The sequence below is a fragment of the Dromiciops gliroides genome, chromosome 1, assembly GCF_019393635.1.
Source record: "Dromiciops gliroides isolate mDroGli1 chromosome 1, mDroGli1.pri, whole genome shotgun sequence".
NCBI lineage: Eukaryota > Metazoa > Chordata > Mammalia > Microbiotheria > Microbiotheriidae > Dromiciops > Dromiciops gliroides.
Genome location: NC_057861.1, coordinates 652977613 through 652990977, shown reverse-complemented (window position 1 = coordinate 652990977; position 13365 = coordinate 652977613). Strand labels below are relative to the sequence as shown.

General features: G+C 35.9%; 1 protein-coding gene across 2 annotated transcripts in view; it reads right to left on the bottom strand.

The window, feature by feature from the left end:
- Positions 1 to 13365, bottom strand: part of CCDC171 (coiled-coil domain containing 171) — a 437148-nt gene that overhangs the window by 57865 nt on the left and 365918 nt on the right. For both annotated transcript variants that reach the window (XM_043977119.1, XM_043977120.1), the window contains one exon: positions 13051 to 13203. In XM_043977119.1, the coding sequence (XP_043833054.1) occupies positions 13051 to 13203 (153 nt within the window). The remainder of the gene's footprint in view (positions 1 to 13050; positions 13204 to 13365) is intronic.

Sequence of the window (13365 nt, the reverse complement as noted above, 5' to 3'; positions counted from 1 at the left end):
TTTCCTACCTTCTTTCCTTTTATTGTAGCTGTATTGATTTTGTTTATGCAAAGATTTTAATTTTATGAAATCAGAATTGTCCATTTTAATTTCTGTGATCCTCTCCAACCCTTGTTATGGACCTGCATTCAAGAAGATCTGAGTTCAAATCCCACCTCAAAATTTACTAGTTATATGACCCTGGGCAAATCACTTCAACTTTGCCTGTTACAGTTTCCTTTTATGTATCTCTCCAATGGACCAAGATGGCTCTGGAAGAGAATGAGGTTGGTAACCTTGTATAGCCCTCCCTCACTTAAATCCAATTCAGTGCATGTCTTGAAATCACCCTGATGTCATGGTCCTCTTCAGGAATGAAGGACAAACAACAAACAACAAGAGTGCCCATCTCCAGGGTTGTCGTGAAGATAAAACGAGATAATATTTGTAGAACATTTTGTAAACTTTAAGGTACTGTATGGATGCTGTCATGATGATGGTGATGAACTCTTCCCCATCCAAATCTCAAAGGTAATTTCTTTCATGCTCCTTTAATTTCTTTATCAGGTGACCTTTTAATATCCAAGTCATGTATCTACTTGGACCTTATATTGACAGACGACATGAGGTGCTGGTTTAAACTAAATTCCTGCTAGTCTACTTTCTAGTTTTCCAAGCAGTTTTTGTAAATTAGTGAGTCTGTATCCCAGTAGTGAGAGGCCTTAGTTCTAGCAAACACTAGGCTATCTGATTCATATGCTTTTGTGTATGTTTTGTACTTAATCTGCTCCACTGATCAACTTTTCAACGAGTATCAAATAATTTTCATGATAACTGCTTTAGAGCATGGTTTGAAATCTGATACAACCATGTCCACTTCCTTCCTATTTTTAAAAACTATTTTCCTTGAGAATCTTGAACTTTTGTTCCTTTAAATAAATTTTATTACTTTTCTAGCTTAGTAAATATATTTAATTAATTGATATCCTCTAATAATTAATAATCCTCAAATTATTTAGGTCTGTCTTTATTTCCATAAAGCATATTTTGTAGCTTTATTAACATAGTGCCTTGGTGTTTTTGTAAGAATACCACCACCACGTGGTGAACTTCCATGGTGTTTTATCTATTGTTTTTTAAATGATATTTCTCTTTGTATCTCTTCCTTCTGGGTTTTTGGTAATGGGTAGAAATATTGATCATTTATTATATATTTTTTCTGTCCTATATTCTATACTTTATTTAAATTCTTAAATGTTCCAATTAATTTTTGTCGATGTTTTAGAATTCTCTAAGTAAACCACAATAGACTTGGCTTTAATATTTCTTCCTGTGATTTCTATTTTTTTTTTTTAGTGAGGCAATTGGGGTTAAGTGACTTGCCCAGGGTCACACAGCTAGTAAGTGTTAAGTGTCTGAGGCTGGATTTGAACTCAGGTACTCCTGACTCCAGGGCCGGTGCTCTATCCACTGTGCCATCTAGCTGCCCCCTGTGATTTCTATTTGATACATTCTGATTTTCAAGTCTATTATTTATACCTTTTGAACTAAGCTATTAGTTCTCTTTTCAAGTCTTTTCTCTTAAACTCTTATTTTGTTTCCAAGTCTTTCTTCCAGTACTCTCATTTCATTTATAACTTTTTTTAAAATTATGCTTCATTTCATCTAGGAATTCTAGTTGACCTTGTGGTCATACTTGTGGTTTTTTGGTTTCTTTTTTGGTTTTGGTGGCAGAGATTAATTTTTAGATTGTTTGGAGTTATTTTTTTCTTCTGTATTTGTGTCCTCTTTCCCTCTCCCCCCCCCCTTTGCAGAGCAATGAGGTTTAAGTGACTTGCCCAGGGTCACACAGCTAGTAACTGTCAAGTGTCTGATGCCAGATTTGAGCTCAGGTCTTCCTGAATCCAGGACCGGTGATCTATCCACTGTGCCACCTAGCGCCCCACCCCCCACCCCCTGTATATCTCTTGCACCAAAAATAGCTCTTTATTGTGGGAGTCATTTTTTAAAAATGTAATAAACATTTTTATATATAGTTAGGGATTTTTTGTAAGGCAATTGAGGTTAAGTAACTTGCCCAGGGTCATACCACTAGTAAGTGTCAAGTATCTGAGGCTGGATTTGAACTCAAGTCCTCCTGAATCCAGGGCCAGTGTTTTATCCACTGTGCCACCTAGCTGCCCCTATATATAGTTTTAGGTTCCAATTTTTGTCTCTCCTTCCCCCTCTCCCCTCCCCAAGGCAGCAAGCAATCAGATATGGGTTGTACATGTATGATTATGTAAAGCATTACCATATTTGTCATTTTGTACAAGAAAACTCAATTAAAAGAAAAACATGAAAGAAAGTGAAAATAGCATGCTTCAGTCTGTACCATCAATATCATTTCTTTCTTTGGGATTGTCTTGGATCATTTATTGCTGAGAATAGTTAAGTCATTCACAGTTCTTCATCAACAATATTGCTATCTCTGTGCACAATGTTCTATTGGTTCTTCTCACTTCACTATACAAGTCTTCATACAAGTCTTTCCAGGCCTTTCTGAAGTCATCCTGCTTGTCATTTCTTATAGCACATTAATATTCTATCACCATCATATACCACATCTTTTTTAGCCATTACCCAATTGATGGGCATTCCTGTGATTTCCAATTCTTAGCCACCACAAAAAGAGCTGCTATAAAGATTTTTGTACAAATAGGTCTTTTTCTCTTTTTGGGGGATGTCTTTGGGATATAAAACTAGCAGTGATCTTCCTGGATCAAATGGCATGCACAGTTCTATAGCCCTTTGGGCATAGTTCCAAATTGCTCTTCAGAATGGCTGGATCTTTTTACAACTCCACCAACAATATATTAGCATTCCAGCTTTCCCACATCTCCAACATCAATTATTTTCCACTTTTGTTATATTTGCCACTCTGATAGGTGTGAGGTGATACCTCAGAGTTGTTTTAAGTTGCATTTCTCTGATCAATAGTGATCTAGACCATTTTTTCATGATTATAGATAGCTTTGATTTTGTAAAGAATTAATTGTGATTTGAGGTTTCTATGACCCCATCTTTGGCTAAAATTAGAAGCCCCAGTACACACCATGGCCAGCCTCAGGTGCTGTTGCCTATGCACTGGCATGGTGTTCCACCCACTGGCTGTGGCCATCACCATGGCGCTACAGCCCATGTCATCACCACGCGCCAATGCCTACGTGGGCCTGGCCAAATTACCATGACTAGAAGCCTGGTGAGGGCAGTCAGGTGACCTTCAGTGTCTGGAAGCTGGGGAATCTGGCAGTTCTATAGCCACCTGTTAATTCTGTCAATCAGGGCTGCCAGCCAATTAGCTTGGGCCTGAGTGTGCATGGCCCAGTTTCCTGTTGGGAGAGGGGTTTTCTGGGAAGGAGAAGGAAAGAGAGATTCATTCTGGCATGAGAGAGGGAGAGAGATGAGACACAGCTGTTTGCTCTTTGGGAACTGCTGAGCCCATGCAGTGGTGTGATCGCAGGTCGTATAATTTTCCTTCTCCTATTCCCTTTTACTTTGTCCCTATTTTTATTAACCTTGTGTTTTAAATTTGTTCCTATCAATAAACCCTGTTTTATTTTTTTCTGAAAGAGGTTGTTAATCTCCTTTCTTACCCCAGTATTACAGCGAGAGCCACCCAATTAATTCCCCCATATTATATTTGGCCATTACAATTTCTTTGTCTGAAAACTGCCTGTTCATATCCTTTAACCATTTATCAGTTGGAGAATGACTTGTATTTTTTTTTTATTGAAAAGAATTTTATTTTCCAAAATATATGTAAAAACAAATTTTAACATTTTTAAAAAATTTGTGTTCCAACTTCTCTTCCTCCTCCATTCCCACACCCTACCACCCACTAGAACTCAAGCATTTCAAAATAAGTTATACATGAGGAGTCATGGAAAACATTCCCACATTCGCTAGGTTGTGAGAGAAAACAGTAAAAAAAACCCAAAACTTCAGATTGAGGAATTGTCAAAGAGAAAAAAAAAATTTATTTTAAATGTGTTTCCAGGGGCAGCTAGGTGGCGCAGTGGACAGAGCACCGGCCCTGGAACCAGGAGCACCTGAGCTCAAATCTGGCCTCAGACACTCAACACTCATTAGCTGTGTGACCCTGGGCAAGTCACTCAACCCCAACTACCTCAATAAAAAAAAAAAGAAAAAAATTTTTAATGTGTTTCCATCTATTTTCAGATACTATCACTTCTCTCTCTGTAGATGGGTTGCCTTTTTCATAAGTCCTTCAGGGTTATATTGGATCATTGCCTTGCTGAATATAACCACATGCTTCCCAGCAGATCATCTTACACTATTGCTGTTATTTTGTATACAGTACATTTCACTCTGCTTCAGTTCATGTAGGTCTTTGTCCAGCTTAAGGTGCTTTATTTAGGTTATGATGAATAGGATGACTTGTATTTTTATAAATTTGACTCAGTTCTTTATTTAATTGAGAAATTAGGCCTTTATGAGATATTTGTTTCAAAAATTCTTTCCCAGTTTTCTGCTTGGGAGTAATTTTTTTGCTTATTCATTCTTCCAGACTTACTTTTCAAAGTGAAACTTTGTATGAAGGCCAAGCTTTATGCATTCCATGTACTTTTTATGGGGGGAAAGTTGAGGCCTTGTTCGGTACTGATTTAGAGTTCTGGTACAACTTTCTTAGCATTGTATAATTGATTAAACACCTTTCCCCACAGGAAATACAAGAAGTCTATTGGATTTAGAATGTCATTTCCCCCTACATCTTTGAAGTAGCCTCTTTGAAACTATTCTAAGAAAGCTAAAACATCTATGGGTCTTCTTAAAGGATGCCTTAAAGAAGAGTGTCTTTTATGGAAGGCATTTAAAATTTTTGCCTGCTCCCTTATTTCTAGGAACCTCCTGAGTACTAAACCTGAAATTGGGGTTTGGAGAATATTAAAATAGAGAGAAAGAATCTCCAATTTCAGAAACTTGGAAACTACTGCCTGAAAGGTCCTTATGCAGGAAATTCTATAAATTTTAGGATCAATATAAAAATTTTTAACATGGTTTCATAGAATACCATCAGACCAAGAGGCAGGTGACCTGAGTCCTAATTCAAACAGTTTTATTTTCTACATAAAAGCAGCCATCATTGAATGGAGCCACCCCTAGAGAGAAGAAATTCTTTAACCCAAAGGTTCTTAAAAGTGTGGGTCATGACCTAATATGGCATCACACAACTGAATGTGGGGATTGCAAAAAATTTGGCAAGAGTAAAAGGTTATGTGCACCTATTTAATATACCTATATACCCAGACTCGTGTAAAAATTGCTCAGGCGAAAAGGGGTCATGAGTGGAAAAAGTTTGAGAAGCTCTGCTCTATTTCCTTTCACCACCACTATGAACAAACTAACACTGATAATAAGCCCAAGAGACTCCAGAACAACAGTCCTTTTTATGTGCCCTGCTTCCAGCCTAGCCCCTAGAGTCATCATACAAGGGAACAGCCCTTCTAGATATGTGACCTGGTGACTGCACCTACAGGTGCTGCAGTCCCCACTTCCTTAGCTACTAAAGACTCAAATCAAGTTTTCATCACCAAAGTTCTTGACATGATTAAATGGATAAGACATCAGTCGCTATCAATAGCAATGATGCTAAAGAAGAAGCACTTGCATCTCCTTTACCACTATACCCTAAAGATCGCTTAGCCTTTCCATATGACCTACAGCTAACACTGTTGTCTCCCACATTAGAATATGAGCTCACTGTGAGCAAGGGCTATCTTCTTTTTATATTTGTACTCCCAGTACTTTGTATATAAGTCAGTGCTTAATATTTAATTTTTCATTCATTCATTTACTAGTGCTAGTTTATTAAGCTATGTATGCTTCAGTTACTCTTTCTCTATAATTCTTATAAGAATAATTGAGCTAATTTCAATTGGTCATATTATAATGATACTTCCATATAACAATGCATTTGTGATGCCATATATAGACCTATAAAGATAAATATAACAAAACAGACCTTTAAAAACTTAGGAGAAAATGAGTTATTATATTCTTAGCTAAACAAATTTGACAATCTTTTCAACTATCACCTGTTATTAGTAACATAATCACACTGGTAATTTTTGAAGATTAGGCCTTTTTTGAATATCTGTCAAAAATCAGACCACATTGTTCTAAAAATAAATTTTCTCTGGGGTATTAATAATAAAATCAGCATTTATATAGCACTTTAAGGTTTGCAAAGTGCTTTACAAATTTAACTTGTTTCATCATTTTAACATTCCTAGGAGGCAAATGCCATTGTTTTCTCCATTTTACAGATGAGGAAAGGGAGGCAAAGAGAATTTAAGTGACTTGCCCAAGGGTGTTAAAGATAGTAAGTGTCTGAGGCTGGATTTGAACTCAGGTCTTCCAGACTATAGGTCCAGTGACATGCTTCTATTCTTATTTATTAATTCCTCAGTAATAAAGCAAGATAAATTAAGATCATACTCCTTGAAAAAATATAATAGAAACTTTGGCAAGTCATGAATATTAGTAAAAGACTGCACAGCTTCTTGGCATGATCTCTCTCATGTACCCAAACATTTATGGGTCCTACTGCCCCAAGCTGCCACAAAATAATTATGATTGACCTCTGTTGGATTCTAGTATAATATGGCAGTCCAAAGCTTTTAGTTCAAAGCCCGTTTTGATGACTATAATATAGAACAAAAGCACACACAGAGCTGGAAGCTAATGTGCTTGAGGAAATAAAATGAATCAAAAATATGACAAAAATAAATGTTAAAAGTCAGTAGTAAGGGTATAGCTGATGAGAAACTTTAAAGGAAAACATAAATTGTAGCATCATTACAGCATGCTTCTAAGCATGAATGAATATATGACAAAAATAAGGAATGAAAATAGTAAATGATTTTTAGTTCCACAATATAATAGCACAATGTAACGGGAAGAGTCCTGGATGAGGAATCAGGGAAGGTACTGAATCCAAATCTTGTCTCTGCCATTTGTTGAAGGCATGCACATCACTTAAACTCTCTGGGTCTCAGTTTATATAAGCTATAAATGATGGGTTAGGGTGGATGACTTCTCAGGCTCTAATCTATAAAATCTGTCCCTTTATGTGAATGCAGACACAATAGAGCATAGTTACAATTAATGATGAGCTTGTATAATGAACTCTCATAGATTGAAATTATTTTTATTAGTCATTATTTAGCATTTGCTGAGTATACACAATGTGTTAGACAATGGTATAAAACTTATCAAAACTCAAGGATAATGGTTGATTTTTACAAACTCTTTTGATGTGCTAAGAACCTGGAATGAGGACAGTAACAATTATGTTGAGAAAAGTGTCAGCATAGGCACAATCTACAAATTCACTAATTACTAAGGTACATTTTTAAAAGCTTTTTATTGAGGCTACGTATGAATGAAAATGAGATGAGCTGGCCATTTAGTGAGACTGAAAGACAAAAAATGGATGAAAAGAGTGGATTATGGGTATCCTCAAAATGAAGAAGAAGAACTTAGTGTACTTTGGGATTTTCTATTATAAAACATACATAGGAGGCATGAAGGATGTGAAAGTGAAGAGAGTTTGCCATGTGCATGGATGGAGAACATGCCTGTACCCATGAAATCAGGAAGCCTTCAAAAATATGAAGGTTTAAAGTAAGATACATGAGCCTTTTGATAGAATTTAACTGTGGTCTGCAGTGCACGTCAGCAATCATAAGGGAGTACAGATAAGTCAAAACAACCAACTACCCCCACTGCTTAAGCAAAACCTAAAGGACAAGTCCTTTTGACATCAGGCTGTCATAACTTCACATATATATTTTATTTATATATGCAATCAAATAATTAATGAGATCCACTGATTAATAGCTTATCTTTAGGTGTGTGCATACTTATATAATTCTACACAGGTAGCATATATTAAAAATATCTATAACATACTTACTTTAAGTGTTTAAATTGTACTCACTATATTTTGATTCTGGAATATGAGCACAATCACAAACTATGCATCTGTGTAAAGACTAATCTAAATTCTGGGATTTATACCTTACCTCAGAAAGGTGGCCGGCAGGTAATGTATACTCTTAGCTACTCCCACAAATGAATGAACACCTACTAAGGCAATACTGATACCAAGGAAGGATCTTTGAAATACTGAAGTAGACAGTAGGGTAAAAATAAAGATCATTTTAAAAGTCAAGATAAAATTAGAAGTTGGGGAAGGGAAGAGAGAGTAAGTGGGAGGACCAGAGTGAATAAATTTTAAAAGGGAGCTCAAAAGTTCAGGTAAGGAGACTTGCTCCAAGGAGAAAACCAGAATGGAGAGGGTGCTGGAGAAAGAAGAGCTTTTACTCTCATCAAGAAGGGAGGATTGCTTCAGGCTATTCCAAAGGGAAGTTGTTCCAGGAAGATCAAAGAAGAAACTAACTGTTCTCTGAACCAAGAAAGAAATAAACCAAGTGAATCAGGACATTGTGGCGCTTAATAATTGAGAAGCAAAATGTGTTAACCCAATAACGAATCCAAGATTTTGCTTAAAACAGTTGAGAATAGGCTGAGCAGAGAAAGCCAAGTAAAGCGATCTTGGACTAGTTATAAACAAAGTACATCTTTTTGTACTTAGGAGCCTCTTTTGCTCCCAAAGTTTCACTACCATGTTAACACATTTTCCTACTCAATTATTAAAAACCACAATGCCATGAATTCACTTGGTCTGTTTCTTTCTTGGTTCTCAGAATACCTGGTTTCTTCTTTGGGCTTATTAGAACTACTCTACTTTTGGAAAGTTGGAATCAATCCCTTTCTTTAGCGTTCTTTTAGTTTACATATTTTTGTTTTGAAAGTGTCATGGAGTGTTCACAAAGTCATAACTTTTATGAGCTAGAAAGGACCTTGGAGATCATTTGGTGCAATCACCTCTTCTTAAAGATGAGGAAACTGAAGTACAAAGAGGTGGAGCGAATTAACTAATTCATGTTTCATTTTAGAGAAAGTTCATATCTTTAATAGGCACAAGACATCCCTTGGGGTCAGGAAAACCTGATTTCAAGTCCTCCCACTGACCATATTAGCCATGTGGCCATGAGAAAGTCACCTCTCTATAATCAAAGCTTACAACCCTTCTTTGTAAGATATTATCTAATTCTAGTATTTTATTATTCTAAAGAAAATAAAGTTATTAAGCAATTATTTTGGATTAAACATTGTGAGGAATTGAAATGAGTATAATTCAGTTTCTGCTCAAAAGTCTACAATACAGTTGGTAAGATATAAATATGTGAAATGTTAAACAATAATTTAAGTTGAAAAACCAATTTAAAAGTATAAAAGAAGAGATGTAATAAAGCTACTTCAATTCCAAATGAATGATTTGAACAATGGCTTTTGAAGTAGGGAAGGGAGAAATAATTGTAGACAAGGGTTGTCAGGGAAGAAACAGGTGACTAGAAAACACATAGGATTTAAATAAGTTAAAAAGAGAGGTGACTGGGAGCTGGGGGAAGGCATTCAGGTAGATAGCACAGCATGAAGAAAAGTGGGGAAGTGCAAAGGATGTTCTGAGTATGATGGGTAAAGCAGGCTATTCAAGTAGGACTGGAGTAAGTAAGAGCTGTGGCCAGACAATTCAGACTCTTATCTTCCAGTCTTTAACAAGCAGTAACTGAGAGTTGCTGAGCAGGGAAAGCATGGTAAGAACCGAGTCTTGGGAAGACAGTTTTGGTTACTGTGTATTAAAGTTGGAGAGGGAAAGATGAGAATCAAGGGGTAGTTACAGAAGCCCACATGAAAAGTGATGAAGTTCTGAGCTAGGATGGTGCTTGTATTGGTGGGCAGAAGAAAACAGACATGAGAAATGTGGTGAAGAAATAAGCAATAAAATTCAGTAACTGATCCATTGGATTTGAGAATAGGACTTAAACATGAGTTGTCCTGTGGGATTCTTGGGTGACCGCAAAGACAGTGGTACCTTTTAATAGAAATAGAGAAGCCTGGAGAAGGAAGAAGCTTAGAGGGAAAGAACATGAGTTTTGTTTTGGACATGTTGAGCTTGAGCTTCCTACACAATTTCCAGAAGGTGATCACAGAGAAAGAGATTAGCAGTATATGATGGGAAGAGAACCTTTAGTGGTTCCCTATTGCTTCTAGGATAAAATAAAAATTCTTGGACAACTAAGACTCTTTACAAACTGACTCTAATCTATCTTTCCAGGCTGATGCTTCATGCACAGACCAGTCTACTTATTATGTCTCATCCATGATAATCCATTGGTCTCTCTGTTCCCCTTGTACAGGCTGCTAGAAAACCAACCTCCTGACATGAGTGACATTTATAGACTCTTAAAGTTGAAAAGGAATTCAGAGGTAATTGAGTCTATCATCTCATTTTGAAGTTGAGGAGTAGAGAAATGAAGTCATTTCCATTAAATTGGATGAACATCAAAATCAGGATTGAACATAGCATATGCAATTATTTTTAAAAAATTATTCTGGACTTAAGAAACATCAAATAATATTATTTCCCAATAGAAAGTAGAATATAGTCAGTCAGTAGTCAATAAACATTTATTAAACATCTACTCTGTTACCAGGCATTGTGCCAAGTGCTGGGTATACAAATACAAAGACAGTCCCTGTCCTCAAGGAGTTAACAATCTCATGGGGAAAGGTAGATGGTGTAAGGGCATGATGGAGAGTTCCAAAGAAGTCCAAAAGTTGTGAATTTCTTAGGAAGTATGAAGAAAATGGTGCTGAGCCCCCTCCTTAAACACAGCTTCTGGGGCTTGTGACCCCACCCTTGAGTCAGAATGTCTAATCAGAGGAGTAGAGGGTAATGAGGACATAGGTTTCACTGTTCTGCTTGTCTGTTTTTTCCTTCTAGCTCTCCTATTCTCTTCTGTGCATTTTAAAAATGCTTAAATAACTGGGTTTTCCTTTCGAGGGGGTGAATGGGGAACCCTATTGTTAGTTCCTCTCTCCTTCCCACTCTTCCAACCAAAAAAAAACTGGAAAACACCCATTGAAATAAATATGAAATATACACAGTCAAGCAAAACCTATTTGAACACTGAGCCTAAAAATGTCTATCTCACTGAACACCTTGAATCTAACACTTCTGTGTCAGGAGGTAGGTAGCATGCTGATTACTGGTCCTCTGCAATAGTAGCTGCTCATTACACACTGATCAGTTATTAAGTCTTTTTAAATTGTGGGTTTTTTTTTTTTTTTTTGCTTTTCAATGTTGTTGTTGTAGTAAAATTCTTATCCCTGTTCTCACGTCAAATAGGCAACAGTTTTACATTTCTCCAAAACTGTCTTTTTCATAATTTTTATGACCCAATAATGTTCCATTACAGTCACATACCAATATAAGCTCAGCCATTTTCAAATTGGTAAGTATCCCTCTAGTTTTCACTTCTCAACTAAAACAAAAAGAACTGCTATCAATGTTTTTATACATATAGGTCCTTTTCCTCTTTCTTTTTGGAGGTAAAGGCAAAGTAGTGGTATCACTGGGTCAAAGGGTATGCATGTTTTGTGACTTTGAAGACACAGTCCAAATTGCTTTGCTGAATGGCTGCGCTAATTCACTGACACACTAACTGCTTCAGTGTCCCTCCTTTAACATTTATTTGCTTACTTTGCCCATCTTGCAAGTATGAGATGGACTCTTACTTAGTAGCTCATATAATTCTAAGTTCTGTGGGCCCTCACCTTTTTTACATTACCTTTGATTTAAATGATTAAAACAATAAGAAAAAAAGGAGCAAGCCAATAAAGCAGCTTAAATCATCTAAAGAAAAAGAATGGAAGAGATTCTTAACATTTCATAGAAAGGCCGTATAGAGGGGGCAGCTAGGTGGCGCAGTGGATAAAGCACTGGCCCTGGATTCAGGAAGACCTGAGTTCAAATCTGACCTCAGACACTTGACACTTACTAGCTGCGTGACCCTGGGCAAGTCACTTAACCCTCATTGCCTCACAAAAACAAAAACAAAAAAGTCCGTATAGAGTGATTCATGTTTAACCTCAAATATTGATGCAACAATTTTCTCCTTATTTTAGTTTCTTGCAGTGATGATGATTTTTAGTAGTTTCTCAACCAGAAATGAACAAAAGTACATAAGAAACTCACAAGCAAACATAAGGCTTAGTGAACAAAAGCAATGTTCTTATATTTATTTTATTTACTTTAATGCTGACTCTCTTCCTGGCATATACACATATTAAAATGGATCAATAAATGAATGTCAGGAGGAAACCCTTTCCCCTTTATAAGCCAGATATGTCTTTTCTGCAATGAAATAAAAAACAAAAGAAAATAGAACAAGTAATCACCAAAAAAAATAGCCAAACTATAAATCTCATTATGGATATATTTGTCATCACAGAAATAAAAGTTTAAAGCTTTACCTTGTTTCAACTGGGCAAAATTACATATATGTTCAAGAATTCCCCAAATATATCCTACAAATCTGGATAATTATTTTACTAGTCTTAAGTAATCACAAATTTTATCATGGGTTAAAATTTTAAACATAAAATGATTCCTGAAACTGAATTTTAATCATATAGATGAATCACAACATGCATCTTTAGCTAGGCATGTATTATGGATAAGTCTAGTTTCCTACAGAGAATAATCACATGTTCTAATTACCATTTTGGTTATACACATAATTAATAATATTCTGTCTTAATGGGACACATTGAAACTTCAGACAGTTGCATGCTTTAACTATGCATATTACCAAATCCTAATGTCAGTTGTGCTGCCAAACACAAAGAAATCATGATATTATGTTTTAGTACTGATAACAATATTCATATATTTATACAAAACTACAATGAAAAAAATACTTGATTTTCTCTTGAAAGGTTGCTTCATGCTAATAATTTTATATTACTGGGCTATCCATTTACCCTAAATTATTCATTTTGACCAATGATCTTATCAAAAATAAAAACACAAAAGTAAATGAGACAATGATTCACATAGAAAAGGATATTATGATGAATAAAACACGGACTTACTGAGTGTAAACTTTCATTTTCACGTAGACAAGCTGTTTGGAGCTCTGATTTCAGGGCTGAAATGTGGTTTCGATGAGATGTCATTTCCTTCTCTAATGTAGCAATTCTAGAACTTGCAAGTTGGTACACATCCATGAAACTTTTAATCATAGCCTAAAGAAATAAAAACAGTGTCACATACAATTCAAATAAAACTGTCCCCAAAGGAGAATCTCCATAATTTGAAAGTAGAATCATTAACATTTTAAAACAAACAAGTTTTCATCTTTCTTGCAAATAATAAAGCAAAACATTAACTTTTAGATTGAGAGCACT